Below are 20344 nucleotides of genomic sequence, written 5' to 3'. Positions count from 1 at the left end.
ATGTATGTATCTGTGACCTTCACAGTGGTTAGCCAGAGGATGACTCTATTGGATGTCTAGCTATTGTGACTGATAGTTTTAGTTAGCAAACCAATAAGCTCTCTAGGCAGTCAGCCTGAGTCTTTCTTCCCTCTTGAGCATATTTACTAGTAACTGAGAAAGTTATTTGTATTTCATTATTAATCATACTACTTAAACAGAAGAGACTTATTTAGGCAGTAACACAGTGGGAGACTAGGGACCAGAAATATAGAGGGGAGATAAGGGCAGAGAGTTTGCAAAAGATAAGACGAAGATGGGGAAAAGAAGAAATGATTGAAAACATAGAAGCATACAAAGAGAAGGACTACATCAATACATCGCATAATTATTCATACATTTTACTCTTTGGTTATATCTTTGTATCTATCCACATCCAAACTTTATTTGTTCAAGTTTTTTTCCTTTGTATTTTATCCAAAATAACCACAGGAGTCAGACTTTTATTCTTCTTTCTTCTTTTCCTTATTATGTTGAAACACACATTAACCTTCTGATAACATTAGCTTCAGCTTTGAATTAACAGCTAGAAATCAAAAGAATTCTATTTAACCTATCTTGCTGACTTTATGCAGCTTAAAGAGCTTCATCAAAATAGAACCTAGGCCGGGCGCAATGGCTCACGTCTGTAATCCCAGCATTTTGGGAGGCCAAGGCAGGTAGATTGCTTGAGCTCAGGAGTTTGAGACCAGCTTGGGCAACATGGCAAAACCCCATGTCTACTAAAAATACAAAAATTAGTTGGGCATGGTGGCACACACCTGTAATCCCAGCTACTTGGGTGGCTGCGGCAGTAGAATCACTTGACCCTGGGAGGCAGAGGCTGCAGTGAACTGAGATTTCACCACTGCACTCCAGCCTGGGCAACAGAGTGAGACCCTGTCTCAACAACAACAACAAAAAAAACCTAGACAGAGAATAAATTATTGTTAATTTTAACATTTAACAGATATAGAGTAAATTCATAGTCCAGAGTCATACAAACAGTAACTAGGATCTCAATCAAAATCAGACATGAATATTTGTTAAGTGTCTTCTGTTTCCGGCACAAACTAACCATATTGACATTGAAATGTATTTGAAAATAGTCTTACTTCTTTGTCTCTGTAGTAATCCTTCCCCTCTACTACCGGATATGGCTCCTGGGCAGAGTTATCAACCCCAATTAGAATCTGCTTCCTCTAGTTCGATGGATAAGTATCATATACATCACATTTCTGAACCGACTAGACGAGAAAACTGGACACCTTTGAAAAATGACTTGGAAAATCACCTTGAAGACTTTGAGCTGGTAAGTTGTTTTCTCTATATTTAAAAAAAATCCATATTTTTTAAAAGAAAGTGTGTTCATAAAGTTTCCCTTTAGGGAAAAAGCTATCTTTAAAATAGCTTCATATGTGTGTCTAATAAATGGATAACATATCTGGTATGTTTCTGTGCTGAGAAATTAGGAAACAAGGCAAAAAGACCTGAGTATAAATCCCGACTCTACCACTGACTTGCTACAATTTGGCAGACTCCTTGGACCAATCACTTAATTCTTCTGAGTCTTGGTAGCTTTGACTATAAAATGGAGCAAGTAACCTCACAGGATTGTGGTGAAGATTAAATGAAATAACATACGTAAAGCACGTAGTGTAGTATCTGCTACAGAGTAGACCCTTAGTAAATATTATTTTTGTCTGCTTCTCAAATTCTGATGAGTTACCTATTTGATTTTTAACCAAGTTTGAATGTAATTTTTTTTCTCCTCCACACTTTTTTTGTGTGCTCAAATGGAATCCTTTACACTGTAGTAATAGTCCTAGAACTTCTAAACCTACAAATAAGATTTGGAAACAAAATTTCCAAGTATAATATCCTTTACATTGATTGAAAGTTAGCCTTTCTAAATACTGCTTTTATTATCCAAGTAATAAATGTTTATTGTAGAAAAATTATTAAACAGAGAAGAAGATTAAAGCCACTATAATCTGATTACCCCAAAACTGTTAACATTTTGGAGGTAAGTTTCCAGGTACCTTTTTTTTTTTTTCCTATAATTGTGCATGTGTGTATTGAAGATGAAGGGTGTGCAGCATCTACATCTTCAGTTTCATTCTTAGCAATAGAGTAAAAATAATCTTTAATTTTTCTTAGAAATCTTTCACCCTTATAAACAACCTCTGTGTCTCATTTGAAATCTTTTAAAAGTATATTTTATTTACACAACAAAATTGATAAGATTGTGATAATCACCAAAAGACTTCATATTTTTACCAAAAAAAAAAAAAAAGCTTTTTTGTTGCTCTTTGCATCTGTTTAGAAATATATGGCTCTTTGCATTTATTTAGAAATATATGAGTTTTTTTCTGAACCTTTCCTTCAAAAAGTATTTTTTGATCATCAAAGTATAACCACTATTGTGTCCTTATTTATCCTAAAAATATAAGAAAGAAAGCAGGAGTAAATTCTGTCTCTGCTGTCTCTAGACAAACATAATGTTGTGCTTAAACATAACTTTTACGTGGGATGCAGTGGGGGGACAGTCTGTCTAGAATCAGACAGACTGTCTAGAGTCAGACAGACTTGACTTCTTCACTTGGACAAGTTAAGTAACCTTTTAAGGTTTGACTTTCTCCTCTGTTAAGGGAAATAATAGTCATCTTTCTGTTTGTCTATAGTGCAGAATAGATAACCTAAAAGTATTACTGTTTTTTTCCCTTAGGAAGTAGAACTCCTCATTACCCTAATTAAATCAGAAAAAGGAAGCCTGGGTTTTACAGTAACCAAAGGCAATCAGAGAATTGGTTGTTATGTTCATGATGTCATACAAGATCCAGCCAAAAGTGATGGAAGGCTAAAACCTGGGGACCGGCTCATAAAGGTGAGACATTTAAGAGAAATGGATTATTTGTGTAAATGTAGACAAAGAGCAAGTCAGAAAAAGAAGGTTGAATTATTGTAATACTGTATTTATCTATTCGGTTTATGCTTTCTGTTTCCACCACTTAAAAGTAAAGGCGTTTATATCATTAACAGTTTGGGAAATTCTTTATATATATATTTTTTTTTAACTATAAGTTCTAGGGTACATGTGCACAACGTGCAGGTTTGTTACATATGTATACATGTACCATGTTGGTGTGCTGCACCCATTAACTTGTCATTTACAAATTTGAAAGTCCCTTTAATCTCAGTTCTTCAGGCATAAAACAAGCTATCTTAGGTCTCAAGGACAGAAAGTTTAAATTACTTAGAGGATGAATTTCCTAGATTAGCAAAATAATGATGCATTTGTTAGGGATTTAACATTATTATTTCATTGTAATGGCTTGATCGTTGTGCCTGTGATTTCCATAATAAAGGGGATTACCAATAAATTAGAGATCACTGTTGTGAATCTCTTACTAGCTAATATATATTATAAATTAGGAAGAGTATTGTATTTTCTTGGCAATTTAGCTTCTCTTTTCTAAAAATTGTGATCTTCACTTGCCCCTTTCTTGTTTTTGTAGGTTAATGATATGGATGTTACTAATATGACTCATACAGATGCAGTTAATCTGCTCCGGGCTGCATCCAAAACAGTCAGATTAGTTATTGGACGAGTTCTGGAATTACCCAGAATACCAATGTTGCCTCATTTGCTACCGGACATAACACTAACATGCAACAAAGAGGAGTTGGGTAATGAAAAGTCAAACTTTGTACAATATGATTTTCTTGGTTAGCTTAAGAGTAAGTACTCTTATGACTGAGAAAACAAATATTTTCTATTATTTCAAGGTTTTTCCCTATCTGGAGGTCATGACAGCCTTTATCAAGTGGTATATATTAGTGATATTAATCCAAGGTCCGTCGCAGCCATTGAGGGTAATCTCCAGCTATTAGATGTCATCCATTATGTGAACGGAGTCAGCACACAAGGAATGACCTTGGAGGAAGTTAACAGAGCATTAGACATGTCACTTCCTTCATTGGTATTGAAAGCAACAAGGTACTCTGCAATTATTTATGAGTTTTGATTGTGCATGTGTGTGCATTTCAGGTCATTGATTATACTTCATTCTCTGAAAATATATTACTGAATTAGTAATTCATAGACTAAATCGGCAGGACATAACAAATTTAAAACAGACTTATTGATAGGCGATTTTAAGAACACTAAGTGAATAATAGAATGGTTACCACATTTATCAGTTAGGATGTTTTCACTTGCAAGTAATAGAAAATACAACTCAACTTTTGTTTAAACAAGAAAGGGATTTTATTGGGAGTTTTTTTGTTTTGTTTTCTTTTCTTTTTTAGACAATTTCACTCTTGCCCAGGCTGGAGTGCGGTGGTGTAATCTTGGCTCACCGCAACCTCTGCCTCCCAGATTCAAGCAGTTCTCTTGCCTCAGCCTCCCGAGTAGCTGGGATTACAGGTGCCCGCCACCACACCAGGCTAATTTTTGTATTTTTAGTACAGACGGGGTTTCACCATGTTGGCCAGGCTGGTCTCGAACTCATGACCTCAGGTGATCCACCCGCCTTGGCCTCCCAAAGTGCTGGGATTACAGGTGTGAGCCACCCTACCTGGCCGGAGATTTATTGGTTTATATTGGACTTTTAAAAGTCCAGAAATAAGGTGGTCATCAGGTGAAATCTGATCAGGGCTCTACCTTAATTTATTTGCTATTTTTAGTTATTTCCTCCTCCCTGTATCAGTTTTCAAAAGACTACGTCATTTTCATACATCCCACCTATATACCACATCACATCACCTAGAGCAGTCTTCAAACAGAAATCTCACCAATCACTACTATTTAAGCAAGTACTGTGTACCAATTGCATTATGCCTAAATTAAGGTCAATCTCTAAGTTGGAAGCAAGGGATAAGAATATACAGATGCTCCTCATACAGTGGGGTTACATCCCAGTAAACCCATGGTAAATTGAAAATATCATAAGTCAAAACCACATTTAAAATACCCAACCTACCAAGCATCACAGCTTATTAGCCTAGCCTAGCCTACCATAAACAGTTTTACATTACTTACATTATCCTACAGTTGAACAAAATCATCTAACACAAAGCTTATCTTATAATAAAGTGTTGAATATCTCATGTAATTTATTGAATGCAGCAATGGAAATGAAACACAGGATGATTGTATAGTATTCAAAGTATCGTTTCTACCAAATGCGTGTCACTTTTACAATGTCATAAAGCTGCACCATCATAAGTTGGGGACCATCAGTATTGATTGGCTTAAGCCAGTCCTGGCTCATTCCCAGAGCTGGGATAGGATTAATCCCACTAGAACTTCATGCCTGCTACCCATGAGGCATAGAACTACCACATCTACTCAACCTTATAACAGTTTCACATTATAAAAAATGCTAATAGCAACTTTTCTTTCATTTATAATGGAAATAGATTGAGAAAATGTATTCATTTCCTATTACTATTATAAAAAATTACTATTAAGTTTAGTGGCTTAAAACAACACAAGTTTATTATATTAATGTTCTGAAGGTCTGAAATACAAAATGGGCCTTACTGTGGTAAAATCAAGGTGTCAGCAGGGCTGTATTCCTTCTGTAGGTCCCAGGAGAAAATCTGTTTTCCACCCTCTAGAGACTACCCATACACCTTGGTTTATGGCTCACTTCCATCTTCGAAGCCAGCAACTGCAGCACCCTCTGCTTCTGTTGCCACGTCTCTTTCTGTGACTCAGACTTTCCTGCCTCCCTCTTTCACTTATTATGACCCCTGTGATTATAATGGGCCCACCCAGATAATCCAGAATAACCTCCCCATATCAAAATCTGAACCTAATCATATATACAGTTTCTTTTGCCATATAAATAGTAATAGCTTCAGAGGTTCTGAGGATTAGAACAGAATCATTAGAACATAAACATCTTGGAAGGGGATTATTCTGCCTACCACAATTTACAGGAATCCAGGCTTTCTAGATTACAGACTTAAGTTATATAAAGGAAAAATTCACAGTTTTGTTTGTGAATTATTTCTTTTAAAGTATGGGAACTTGTTGATCAAATAATTGATGATAAGCTTATTTATTCCTTCTGAACCTGTAAATTAGATTGTGTACTTTTTTTCCCCTTGAACATAGTCTTTCATTTGATTCCTTCATATATGTCTAAAAATTGGATTGGCATACAATTGTTTTCATAGGTCTACTTGAATGTTAATTAGGAGGGGAGGGAATTTCAAACAACCTGGAAAGTATTTTTGTGAAAATTAACATTTTTGCTAACTTTAGGTCCAACTGAATATTTTGCTTCAAAATTAGTAGAGCACTCTTCAGCTCAGCCTTGAAGTCATTTTCTTTTGTCTTTCTGCTTTTATCTTAGCTTTAGTCACCAAAAATATAGTCATGGTAGTCACAATTACTTTCTCCTTCATTCTTCTTCTAGCTGTCTCTTCATTGTGTTTATCTACCCTCTTTTATTAAAGTCCATAGGGTAGCAATAATGGAGGGATGTATACTTGTGGTAATTATCTGTATGTCCACTTTTCTAGAAACTCCTCATACTCCTTGGTTTATGACTTCCTTCCATAAAGGGAACTGTAAAGGGTTTGGGATTTTACTGTACTTGCAAGCTAATAAGCTAGCCTGTCTTTGTTACATGGATGCTGGCAGAAGACATAAAACTCCTGAATCAGAGATAAAAGACTATTACTAATGCATAGCAAGCAGCATGAGCATGGCATTAGTGTCAGTTCCACGTCTTCCAAGTCCCATAAAAATAATGTATGTGACGCACCTCCCCCCGCCCACCCAGGCAAAGCAGTGCTCTGAGTATCACATCACACAAAAGGAACAAAAGCGAAACACACAAACCAGCCTCAACTTACACTTGGTTACTCAAAAGAACAAGAGTCAATGGTACTTGTCCTAGCGTTTTGGAAAACAGGAACCCATCAAACCAACCAATCAACCAAACAAAGAAAAAATTCCACAATGAAAGAATGTATTTTGTCTTTTTGCATTTTGGTGTATAAGCCATCGATATTCAGCAAAATGATTTCTTTCTTTAAAAAAAAAATGTGCAGGAAAGTAGAAATTTACCAAGGTTGTTGGCCCAGGGCGTTAAATTTATAGATCTTTTTAACGAGAAAAACACACAGAAAAAGCTACCTCAGGTGTTTTTTACCTCAGCACCTTGCTCTTGTGTTTCCCTTAGAGATTTTGTAAAACTGATAGTTGGAGCATTTTTTTTATGTTTTTAATAAAAATGAGTTGGAGAAAAAATAAGGTATCAACCGCCAGCCTGGAGAAGGTGATAGTCCAAGTGTGCAACAGCTGTCCTGAATTGTCTTCCACTAGCCAAGAACCTATATGGCCTTCTTTTGGACAAACCTTGAAAATGTTTATTTAAAAAAAAAAAAAAAAAAAGATGACAAAGAAAAACAGAGATAATATTGGAGATGTCCTGAATTTTAATAGGATACGCACATTAGGGCTTTTTGCGCTGAAGGATGAACATGTACTGGTTTATGTGGACAAGCCATTATACCACCAGACTGCAATGCCAGTTTCCTCTACTGCAAACAGTATTCTGTCACAAAAAAAAAAAAAAAGAAAAGAAAAGAAAAAAAAGAAATAATATCCAGCTAACAAGAAAAAAAAATGACGTATGTGGGCCAGGCACGGTCACACCTGTAATCCCAGCACTTTGGAAGGCCGAGGCGGGTGGATCACAAGGTCAGGAGATCCAGACCATGGTGAAACCCCGTCTCTACTAAAAACACAAAAAATTAGCTGGGCGTGGTGGCGGGCACCTGTAGTCCCAGCTACTCAGGAGGCTGAGGCAGGAGAATGGTGTGAACCCAGGAGGTGGAGCTTGCAGTGAGCCGAGATAGCGCCACTGCACTCCAGCCTGGGTGACAAATCAAGACTCTGTCTCCAAAAAAAAAAAAAAAAGATGTATGTGGGCCTGTGGATTTGTACACATGCAATGGGTTGTATTATAGGAGAGGAATGCTATGAGAAGAGCCTTGGGAACCCACCATTTTGTAGCAGTCTGTAAGAAAGCCTGTTTGTTTGTTGGGGAAGAGAAGTTACCACATCCTTCATGGTTGCTCACTGCAGATACAACCTTAAGAAATGGCCCAGATAAAAAGAGGTCAGGACCTTGCATTTTGGGGCTAGTCAGCAAGAACATACAGGGGTACTCAGAACTTTAAGTGTATTGCCTCTCCCAATACTGTACACCTTATGCAACTCCCCTCTTCTCTCAATTATCAGCAACAATAAGATTACATACTAATCTATTTCTGAGGTGCTTTTTGGCTGTTTTGTACTTTGGGTGGTACCATTCTTATAATCCTTTGAATAGAAATATTTCATCTAGATTTTCTCTTTAATTTAAAAGAAAAACACATATCAAGGGCTTTAGATATATAAAACTTAATGAACTGTGATTTATAAGTTATCTTTGAACTATTGACTAAGTGATGAGTTATTAGATAATGAATATTAGCAGTGTGTTAAATAGAAGGGGAAATAGGGTGATATGTTAAACTGAAGCCCAGAGAAAACCTATGTAAAGAAGTGATTCTTAATCTTTTTTGGGTCAAGAATATCTCCTGGGCCAGGCACGGTGGCCCACACCTGTAATCTCAGCACTTTGGGAGGCCTAGGCAGGTGGATTGCTTGAACTCAGGAGTTTGAGACCAGCCTGGGCAACATGAAAAAACCGCATCTCTACAAAAATTACAAAAAAATAGCTGGGCATGGTGGCACACGCCTGTGGTCCCAGCTGCTTGGGAGGCTGAGGTGGGAGCATTGCTTGAGGCCAGGAGGATTGCTTGGGCCTGGGAGGTCGAGGCTACAGTGTGCCAAGATAATTTACAGTTGTCCTTTTTTACAACACAGAAATGATCTTCCGGTGGTCCCCAGCTCAAAGAGGTCTGCTGTTTCAGCTCCAAAGTCAACCAAAGGCAATGGTAAGGATGTATTCATTTTACTCTACTCTCCTACAGTAATGGGAATGTAAAATGGTACATCCATTTTGGAAAACAGGTTGACAATTTCTTAAAAATTATAACTTACACCTAAAATATGATTCAGCTTTTCCACTGCCAGCTGTTCACTTGAAGAAAGTAAACCTCTATTCTACATAAAAACTTGGACAGAAATGTTTCTAGCAGTTACTTGTGATAGCCAAAATTTGAAACAACTCAAATGTCCAAAAACTGTTGAATTGATAAACTAGTTGTAATATATCCAAACAATGAAAAACTACACAGCAATAAAAAGGAATGGACTTTGATACAAGCAAAAAAATAATTAAAATAACCTTAAAATAAATGTTCTGAGTTAAATAAGCCAGAGCAAAAAAAAAAATAGTTCATACTGTATGATTCTATTACACAGTTGTAGACAATGCAAATTATAGTGATAGCAGCTCGGTGATTATGTGGGACAAACAAGGGAAGGAAGCATTTAGGGGAAAAGGAGAGAGAGATTACAACTATCATGTTTCATACTCTGCCAATATGATTATTTTGAACCGGTGGTGTATTATTGGTATGCTTTTTTATTTTTCTTAGAAGTTTAGCAATATTTTTCTTGCAAGGAATATTAAAGTCCATTCTTGGACTCTTTGTAACACCATCCACAGAATTCTAAAGATTTGTCTATAAAAATTCCATCTCAACTTTTATCTTTCTAGGCAGAATTATTTCAGGGTCATTCCCAAATAGAGGTTCTTAAATGTACTTACCTGTATTTGTTTTCTTATAAAGTTTTCCAAACTCTACAGTATTTTTCTCAGTCTCTTCAAAATACAATTTAATGAATGAAGTTATGTTTAAATATGTGATGTTTTAGCTGTAAGTGAAATATAATCTCCTTTTTTCATATATTGAATTTTTGTAATGATAGCTAAGAATTAAAATTAACATTTGGTTTAAAAATATGTTAAAAGTTCTTTCCTGTTTTATCCATAATTTATTTTCCTGTGTTGAATTGATAGTCTTTTTGAAATCAGACTTTAAAAAGCTTACTACCTTCTTTTAAATAGTAAAGTGAACATAGTTAAGCACCTGTGATGGCTCACCCGTTCAATGCGAAAAATTATAATCAGTGTCTCACATGAACCATTCAGCCCAAACTGAGCTTTTATGTGAACTATTTTCTTTTAAGAAATTAGCTTTTTCCTCACACCTGTAATCCCAGCACTTTGTGAGGCCGAGGCGGGCGGATCACGAAGTCAGGAGATCAAGACCATCCTGGCCAACATGGTGAAACCCCGTCTCTACTAAAAATATGAAAATTAGCTGGGCATAGTGGCACACACCTGTAATCCCAGATACTTGGGAGGCTGAGGCAGGAGAATCGCTTGAACCAGGGAGTTGGAGGTTGCAGTGAGCCGAGATCGTGCCACTGCACTCCAGCCTGGCAACAGAGCATGACTCTGTCTGAAAAAAAAAAAAAGAAAGAAAAAGAAATTAGCTTTTTCCTTGGGATAAACCCAAAAATATTAGAGGTTTGGAATCAAATATTATTCCATTTATTTGGTTTTTAATCATTTTGTAATATGAATTATTTTTGTGTACTAATATAACAACATCCAAGATGTGAATTTTCTTTAATTATTTTGATGTCCCTCTTGTGGTTTGGATTGGCTCATCCCCTTACTTCCTATATTGTCCTTTCAGGTTCCTACAGTGTGAGGTCTTGCAGCCAACCTGCCCTCACTCCTAATGATTCATTCTCCACGGTAAGAAAAAGGCCACCCTCTTTCATGTCATACCTCCTTATCTGAGGAACTGCATGTTTGTGTTTTGAACCAAACCGATTTCATATTTAAATATTTGTCTTCTTTAGGTATTCATATTAATAGTAAGGCTATATTTTACTGAACTAATAGGCCTTGCTAAGTAAATCATACAATATAGAGCCTCACGTAGGTAACCGTACATCATTTGGCACACACTCAGCTTTTAAATACACTAACCAGTTAAATAGATAACTTTAGTGCGGAGATTTTTCTTATTAATGTGTAAAATTCTTTTGATTGTCTCTTAGACCATGGGAAGAGAAGAATAATATAATTAAGAGTGGAATTGTTCCTTTGGGCTATTTTTGGCAAGTAGTAACCTTCAAGTTCAAATCTATGCAACCAGTGAGGAAAAAACAGAAGTAGCAAAAAAATAAATAAATAAAAAATAAGTTTACTTGCTTTTGAAAGACTTAGAAAATGCTTTACCAAATGACTAAATGAGAGAGCTTTAATCATTTAAGATTAGCACAGAGAAATCTATGGGTGACTTAACAAAACTAATACATAGTTAAATTCTATTTCATGCTCTTTTTAAGTCTACTTTTATGCCCATTTGGCTAACCTCCCTTTTTGTGGTTTTCTTCCTGGTATGTAATATACATTTCTACAGTGATCACAGCTGGATCTTCATTTCATGGAATTGTTTTATTCCACACGTATCCCGTACAATATGTTCTGAACTTCAATATGGAATGGCTTTCCTTGTAAAATACAGCGCTGAGGGATTGCTCTTTTATTAATCTGAAAGTCTTATTATGTCAGCATGAGCTGGCTTTAGTGTGGGAGGAGAAAAATAATTTCATGACCAGAATTCCAAAATTCTACACCTTTCATTTCATTATGTTGTCTCACACTTGTGATTTGGTCTAGCAAGCCATGAAAAGATAATTACAGCAGAACGTTTTAAGGTAGTAATGATTGAGACACAAAAACAAAAATTTTTTGTTATTTGTATGTGTTGAAATTGAGCTACAGCAACACTCACTATTCTCTGTTTATTCAGAATGTCTTCAATTTCACATAGCCAAAGCAACTGAATTTTCATGTATTTCTAGTAGTATTCACACTGTATAGTGCTCTTCTTTTTAAGTAATCAGTATGTTGTTGAAAGAAAGAAGAGTTGAGTTTTTGTTAAATTAACATAAAATCTTAGAAACTAGGACTTTTGCTGTTCATGGCTGCCAGAATTTTTTTGTTGGAGTTAAAATCTTCCAGGAAGTCTCCCAAACAATACTCTGTCCTTGAATGCTAATATCTATACTATTAATTTCTCATTGAGAATGGAGTTCCATAATCCAGTGAAGCTTTTTGATATTATATTACCACTATTTATTTTTTAAAATTCTATTGCATCTACCATGTATACTTTTTATCTTCATAGAATGAGTGAAACCTTGAGAGCAAAGCACAACCTTTTATTTGTATAAAATTGTTTTAATTTATTCCAAGCGTTTATTTTTGCATTTTTTCAAGTCATTTTTCTTTTGATAGGCTATGCTCCATGAAGTGCTTCACAGTTGAACATTGCATTCAAAATTTACATTCTATTCAATAATTATTCTATTGTTATGAATTCACTGTTTTCTTAAATTTATATGAGACTTAGACTAGATTTGAAAATCTTTATACCTAATAGATTATCAGGTCACTAAATTGGAGACTGTATCCATGTAACAGACTCACAAGTACTTGAAAAGTTGGTATTTTCTCTTTCCCTCAACTTCTAAGCTTTAATAGTCCTATTAAACTTTTTTAAATTGTATGAAAGGCAAGTCTTATAAAATTGCTTCAAAAAAGAGGTGTCTACAGTCAAATATTTTAAGAAATACTACATAATAGAGTTATCTTTCGGCAACTCAAAGTTTATATTAGCAAGGACTGTGAAAATTCCTGGAATAAAAATTTTGAGTTAATGTTGTTTCACCTAGTGTTTCCAGATATATTTAATGATGGGAAGCCCCATGCCCTATGCACATTTTATTGCACTGATATTTCCTTCAAACACTGATCTAAGGTGGAGAGATGTAAAATGGATCTTGTACTAAGAAAGAAGAGGAGAGAGACAATGTGCAGTCCCCCAATCCTGGAAGTTAGTAAAATACTATCTGATAATTTGCTTTGGTTTTATGCTTTAGGTTGATGGGGAAGAAATAAATGAAATCTCATACCCCAAAGGAAAATGTTCTACTTATCAGATAAAAGGATCACCAAACTTGACTCTGTCCAAAGGTAGTTTTCCAAATCAGTCATCTAATTACTCTAAATGCCCTAATAATTCAAGTAATTAAAAAAAGTAGGTATCCTCTTTTCTTTGCTTTATATGTTACTGTAGCTTTAAAGGGAAACATTATTGGTCAAATAAACAAAAGAACAATATACAAATGTCCCAGTATTCATTCTTGTCTCTGAGACTCATTTTTTTTAAATGATTGAAAAGATAGCTGCTGTGTTTTACAGTGTTTCTTGTATTTTGTGAAGTAGCAATTCACAGGCTACCTAATAGTTTAGAAAAAGTGTCTTGAGGATGTTTTGTCTGATCTATTATATCCTTCATTATTGTAACATAACTTTGTTTCTTTCATAAATTAATACATTGAGAGTCATTTAATTTAAGAAAATAAACATTAAATTATTAATGCTTGTGAAAAGCCATATCACCAACATTGATTTTAGTTTATTCTTTGTAATTTGCATTTGTGTGGTCTTCCGTCATAGCAGCCAGGGTAGTTTTAGAACTAAAAATGACTGGATCACATTAGTGTAAACTACTTTTCCAGTCATTGCTACTTTTAAAATTGGGTGCTTAAAATTTGAAAGCACCTAGCAAATTCTGTTTAACACCTTGTCCCTTTCTTGTGTCAATATTTTTAATGTAAAACCCCATGTAAATTATTATTTTTCAAGAATCTTATATACAAGAAGATGACATTTATGATGATTCCCAAGAAGCTGAAGTTATCCAGTCTCTGCTGGATGTTGTGGATGAGGAAGCCCAGAATCTTTTAAATGAAAATAATGCAGCAGGAAACTCCTGTGTTCCAGGTACATGAACTAGATGAATAAATGGGTATACTATGGAGTACAAGAACATCTCTAGGGAGCATTTTTTGAGTAAATATGTAATGCATTAGTTCTTCCTCTAGTCCTCATTAGTGTGTAATATTTCAGAAACAAAATAGAATTTGTTATCTCCTATTTTTTTATTTTCCATATTTGTAAGTGGGTTACCTTATTAGTGAGATCTCCAAATGTATCATTTATGTCATGGCTTTTACTTCTAGTAGAGTTAGTCCAAACATTTTCCCCCAGCCATTCTCATTTTAATTTTAGTAGATAATTTTAACCAGAAATTTTATACTAATATGTACTTGATCATTTCTTCCTAACTTTTCTAGTTAAAACATTGAAACTATTTATGGATATTGGTTTATACACTGCCTTCTTTTGCAGGCAAATGAAAACTTTGCTACCTCCTCAACAGTTTTATAAATTCCTCTTGGCCTGTATATTCCTCTCTCAGGTACATTAAAGATGAATGGGAAGTTATCAGAAGAGAGAACAGAAGATACAGACTGCGGTTGTTCACCTTTACCTGAGTATTTTACTGAGGTAACAATAATATCTAAACAACCTAGGATATGACAGCTTGTTAGAATTATGGGTTTAACCCAGAAGGTGAAATAATCAGAGATTATTTCCTGTTTTACTCAAAGATTAAATTTAGGCGGAAAACGGAGATTAATTTCATGTGTTACATTAAAATGTCATCCTATCGTAGTGAAAGAATCATTACACAAATTTTCTCAAATTAAAAAAAATAGAAAAAAAAATTAGTTTTCAAAAATGTAATGCTAAACTTACTAAATTATTCTTTAAAACCTTAAAACTTAGGATCTTCTGGGATATTAGGCTAAGGAAAAGCATGAAATAGTAGATAAATTATATTTAAGGTTCTTCAAACTCAGCATCACCCTATATATACAAATCTGACCTTGCTTAATATTCTGGGATAATTCTCCTCATTATCCTTCTTAGTCTTCCTACTTCATATCTTCAAAATTACCAAAACTGTGCTGGTTTGAACATTCTTACACTAGTTATCATGCATGCTTATACTTACACACAATCTCATACATACATGACTGTTCATTAAATATTTACAAATAATGTGTATATATACAAGGAAGCTTATGGCTGATAAGTATGTATTTCTCAAGCTACAAGAATAATCATACAAATATTAGATATCTCAAAATATGGCATTCGCTAGTGGTTTTTCTTAAGATGCTCTTTCATATAATCAGAATATTAATAATTAGTAAAATAGGCTCTAGAAAAGATTTTCTGAACATTTTAAGTCATGACTTTATCACATTTTTATTAATATTTAATAGTAACATTAAAATGCCCCTTAAAATGTATGTTGTAATGTCTTTTAACTAAGAAAATAAAAATCTTTAATTGCCATTTCAGAAATGTGATGTAGGCTGGGTGCGTTGGCTCATGGCGGTAATCCCAGCACTTTTGGAAGGCCGAGGAGGGCAGATCACTTGAGGTCAGGAGTTCAAGACCAGCCTGGCCAACATGGTGAACCCTGTCTCTGCCAAAAATATAAAAAATTAGCCAGATGTGGTGGCATGTGCCTGTATTCCCAGCCCGTCAGGAGGCTGAGGCAGGAGAATCACTTGAACCCAGGAGGCAGAGGTTGCAGTGAGCGGAGATCATGCCATTGCACTCCAGCCTGGGCAATGGAGCGAGACTCAGTCTCAAAAAAAAAAAAGTCATGTCACATACTTTTTCTTTTAAAAAAGTAAGGAAAGCTTATTAATATAGATTCTTATTTATACTGAGCTATGACTGTTTTATGGCAGAAAACTTATTTCAAGTTATCTTTTTTTATTATTTTCATTATGAAAATATTACATCCTTATTGTAAAAAAGTTTCCAACAGAATCTTCAAAACTATAAGTCCCAGCCGGGCATGATGGCTCACGCCTGTAATCCCAGCACTCTGGGAGGCCAAGGTAGGTGGATCACCTGAGGTTGAGAGTTCAAGACCAGCCTGGCCAACGTGGAGAAACCCCATCTCTACTAAAAATACAAAATTAGCCAGGCAAGGTGATGCATGCCTGTAATCCCAGCTACTCAGGAGGCTGAGGCAGGAGAATTGCTTGAACCTAGGAGGTGGAGGTTGCGGTGAGCTGAAATCACACCATTGCCCTCCAGCCCGGGCAACAAGAGCAAGATTCTGTCTCAAAAAAACAAAAAAAAGTCCCTTTTTAAAAACATATTGATCTTATTCATCTGAGGTAGCTATTGTTAAAAATTTTGATTTCTACCTTTCCACTGTGCATATGAAAACATAAATATTTGTATATATACATAATTTTTTAATATACATTTTATCACATGGTTCTGAATTTGGTTTTCACTTAACAAATTAATCATTACCCTCTTTCCATGTGAGATGTATAAATTTGCCTCATACTTTTTAAAGGCTTCCTATTATTTTATTGTAAGGTTATATCATAATTTATTAAATTGGCCATCTGTTAATGAATTTTAGATTTCTTATTTATCAATAAGAGGAAACAAATTATTAGGAACTATATAATTGTCTTGCCACTGAAGTACAGATAGATCCTGCAAATACATGCATTGAGAATACATTTTGGGCTAGGTATATTAAATTAGTGCTTCCTGAATAAATGGGGCTTCTGCTTTAGAATCTGTTTTAAATAATGGTAAACAAAGCAAAGAAAGTGAGGGAACAAATTTAGGAAAGGAGTAACAGGGATCTTACATTAAAACATTTAAAAATTTTATTTGTATCTAATTCTAGAAACACATTTAAATCACTATGACAATTATATTCATAAGCAGACAAATTTAAAATTTGCAAATATGACTAATCTCCCCTAGCTGGAAAGAAGACCCAAGCTAGTATTCTGGAAAAGTTTTCTGTTTCATCTTGTATTTCTAGAATATTACCTACATTTTAGAACTGGCTAGTTTTAAGAATTATTTAGAACTTCTGATAATAATCTTTTGTAAGTGCTTGAAATCACCCTAAACAAATTGTATATTATTTACTGAATTGGTTCTAACAGTATATTCTGTAACTTTAGAAGTTTTATCATGTGCCAAAAGTTAAGATGCTAACCACTGGTATTACAAAAGTATAGGAATATCTTCTTATAGAAGAAAGATTATACCTCTGATAGCTATTTATACATTCATTGTATTTCTCATTCAGTATTGTAATTGTCTGTACTCTTTTGTACCTCTTAGTGAAGTACTTTAGGTCAATGGCTGTGTCTTATTTAAGAATGAAAGAATGAATGCTAATCGTATACATTACTATAAATTGTTGTCTACAGTTTCAAAACCATTCAGCTATTGAACTCATCTGACTAATTTTGCTGGGGATAATAGGGTAAGAAGAGGTGTTAGGGTTTCTGTCCTAAATTTGCTTGTCCAGTCTAGTAGTCAACTTGAGAGAAGTACACATGTAAATAAGTAAATGTAATTTTTAAAAAGCTATAGAAACATATTCTGTTAAATGTTTATATGGAGTTCAGTGGGACCTACAAAGAATGGGGGAAATGGTAGGGGCTACACAGGAGTAGGTGGATAAAGTTATTAAAGCTTTCTAAAGAATTAGCATCTTAAAGGTATTTGATAGTTAAGCTAGGAAAGAGCATTCCATACATACCGTGGAGCTGCTTTAGCAGAGGAATGAAGGCATAGATGAGCCTGGAACATTCAGGACACTAAGTCATTGTGAGTAGGGTATCACAGGGTGTCTTGAAAGCTAAACCTAAAAAGATAGGCAAGGTATTAGTTCATGAAGTGACTTACATGCCATGCCAAGGAATTTGATCTTTCCACATCTCTTGCCACTGAAATGGATCAATATGCTTTCTAATTCTGGTTATTTTTTAATGGTTTTAATTTCTTCAAACATATTCTTCTTATATAGTGTTTTTAATTTCTTAAGCAAAAACAAGGCAAAAACTTTTAGTGACTCTCCATCACCTGAGGATAATCCTGCTTGACTGGTTGGATCTCAGGACTGGCTTTATGGGCATTCAACCAGTGCAATCACACAGAACCCTGTGCTTGTAAGAGCCTCCTACTTCTAATATGCTATAGTGCTGTGCTATCACCAACTTGAAGTTCTTAATAAGTTTTTAACAAGAGATCTCTTATTTGCATGTGGCTCCTGGCACTACAAATTAGGTAGTTCGTCCTAGATCCAGGAGATATCTCCTATACTCTCAAGTTGCTGGATCTGGATTCCTTGAGCACTAGGATTGTAAAATAACCTTCAAAGGGGATGACCATGATAAAAAAAAATATTAAATATATTCAGTGAGGCAGTACCACAGCTGCCTCGTCTTCCAAAGGTCCTTCAGTCCATAGTGACAAGAAACTGAAGGCCAATCTTCTTAACCCAACCCTCCCCCATACACAAGTGAACTTTACAAAAATAGTGGTAATTGATTAATACAGGTATCACTGTAGCTTATTTCTTTTTTTTTTTTTTTTTTTTTTTTTTTTTTAGCAACAGCAAGATTTATTGTGAAGGGCAAAAGAACAAAGCTTCCACAGTGTGGAAGGGGACCCAAGCAGGTTGCCCCACTGTAACTTATTTCTAATTGAGCTTTACATCACCATTTTCATTTAATAATTCTATTATTAAAATTTTCATATATATAACAGCACTTGACTCTTATAAAAGGCTTTGTACTTTCTAAAATCATTATACACATACTATATTCTTAGACCAGGATTGTAATGGGGAATAAGAAATCCAAATGACTTTAGTTGGAAAAAAATTTTAATCCAGACTAAAATGAGCAGCTTCTCAAAAGAGATGAGTTTCCTTTTAGTTGACAGTGGATTAAAACCTTTTTTCTTCTACTGTAGAAGTTCTACATTTACATCAACTAAATTGAAATTATGGGGTAATTTAATTATGGTACTTTTTAACTTTATAAGGTCTGTAACTGAAAGGTCATATTACAGGTGTCATTTTTATTAAATGGATTAAATAACCTATATCGCAGACATAAGTGTATGTGGGCACACAGTGGTGAACAGATCGACATGATTCCTGCCTTGGTAGAGCTTAATGATGGAGAGGAAAGGAAAAAAAATCAAACACACGAATAAATATGTAATTACAAGTTGTGTTAAGGTCTGTGAAGTTTATTTGTTGTTTTTAAGTGCCACACACACACACACACACACAAAGAATAACCAAGGAAACCTGCTTTAGATTGGGTGTATAGAAAACATCTTCAGGAGGAGAAGACACAATGTTGAATTTTTTAGTAAGAATTCACCATCAGAAGGGCTTTGTGGTAGGAAGAAATGAGTGATTTTGAAGAACTAAAAGACCCATGAATTTGAAGCCTGCTGGGTAAAGGGGAGATTATAAAAGTAGACAGGGGCCAGATAATTCAGGGCCTTCAAGGGAATTTCCTATTTGTTAAGAAAATTTGTCCTGATAAAGATTCAATTGCATAATTTACTGACCATTTAAGAATACAATTTGGAGATGGTCGCCTCCAAAATGGCCAAATAGGAACAGCTCCAGTCTGCCACTCCCAATGAGATCGATGCAGAAGACGGGTGATTTCTGCATTTCCAACTGAGGTGCCTGGTTCATCTCAATGGGACTCGTTGGACAGTGGGTGCAGCCTACGGAGGGCAAGCTGAAGCAGGGTGGGGCATCGCCTCACACGGGAAGCACAAGGGGTCGGGGGATTTCCCTTTCCTAGCCAAGCAAAGCTGTGACAGACTACCTGGAGAAATGGTACACCCCTGACCAAACACTGCTTTTCCCACAGTCCCGGCAACCAGCAGACCAGGAGATACCCTCCCATGTCTGGCTCGGCGAGTCCCATGCCCATGGAGCCTTGCTCACTGCCAGCGCAGCAGTCTGAGATCAACCTGGGACACTGCAGCTTGACTGGTGCAGGGCATCCACCATTGCTGAGGCTTGAGTAGCTCACAGTGTAAACAAAGTGGCCAGGAAGCTCGAACAGGGCAGAGCCCACTGCAACTCAGCAAGGCCTACTGCCTCTCTAGATTTCACCTCTGGCGGCAGGGCAGAGCAGAACAAAAGGAAGCAAACAGCTTCTCCAGACTTAAATGTCCCTGTCTGACAGCTCTGAAGAGAGCAATAGTTCTCCCAGCATGGCGTTCGAACTCTGAGAACGGACAGACTGCCTCCTCAAGCGGGTCCCTAATTCCCATGTAGCCTGACTGGGAGACACCTCCCAGTAGGGGCCGACAGACACCTCAAACAGGCGGGTGCCCCCCTGGGACGAAGCTTCCAGAGGAAGGATCAGGCACCAATATTTGCTCTTCTGCAGCCTCCGCTGGTGATACCCAGGCAAACTGGCTGGAGTGGACCTCCAGCAAACTCCAACAGACCTGCAGCTGAGGGGACTGTTAGAAGGGAAACTAACAAACAGAAAGGAATAGCATCAGCATCAACAAAAAGG

General features: G+C 35.8%; 1 protein-coding gene across 15 annotated transcripts in view; it reads left to right on the top strand.

The window, feature by feature from the left end:
• PTPN13 (protein tyrosine phosphatase non-receptor type 13) overlaps window positions 1-20344 on the top strand; it is a 220208-nt gene that overhangs the window by 175392 nt on the left and 24472 nt on the right. For all 15 annotated transcript variants that reach the window (XM_055297064.2, XM_055297076.2, XM_055297071.2 and 12 more), the window contains 9 exons: window positions 1150-1330; window positions 2747-2905; window positions 3537-3708; window positions 3808-4018; window positions 8915-8985; window positions 10702-10763; window positions 12962-13055; window positions 13731-13868; window positions 14347-14435. In XM_055297064.2, coding sequence (XP_055153039.2) covers window positions 1150-1330; window positions 2747-2905; window positions 3537-3708; window positions 3808-4018; window positions 8915-8985; window positions 10702-10763; window positions 12962-13055; window positions 13731-13868; window positions 14347-14435 — 1177 coding nt within the window. The remainder of the gene's footprint in view (window positions 1-1149; window positions 1331-2746; window positions 2906-3536; window positions 3709-3807; window positions 4019-8914; window positions 8986-10701; window positions 10764-12961; window positions 13056-13730; window positions 13869-14346; window positions 14436-20344) is intronic.

The sequence above is a fragment of the Symphalangus syndactylus genome, chromosome 10 (genome assembly GCF_028878055.3).
Source record: "Symphalangus syndactylus isolate Jambi chromosome 10, NHGRI_mSymSyn1-v2.1_pri, whole genome shotgun sequence".
NCBI classification, from domain to species: Eukaryota; Metazoa; Chordata; class Mammalia; order Primates; family Hylobatidae; genus Symphalangus; species Symphalangus syndactylus.
The sequence above is the reverse complement of the archived record's forward strand: the minus strand, read 5'-3'. Positions and strand labels throughout refer to the sequence as shown.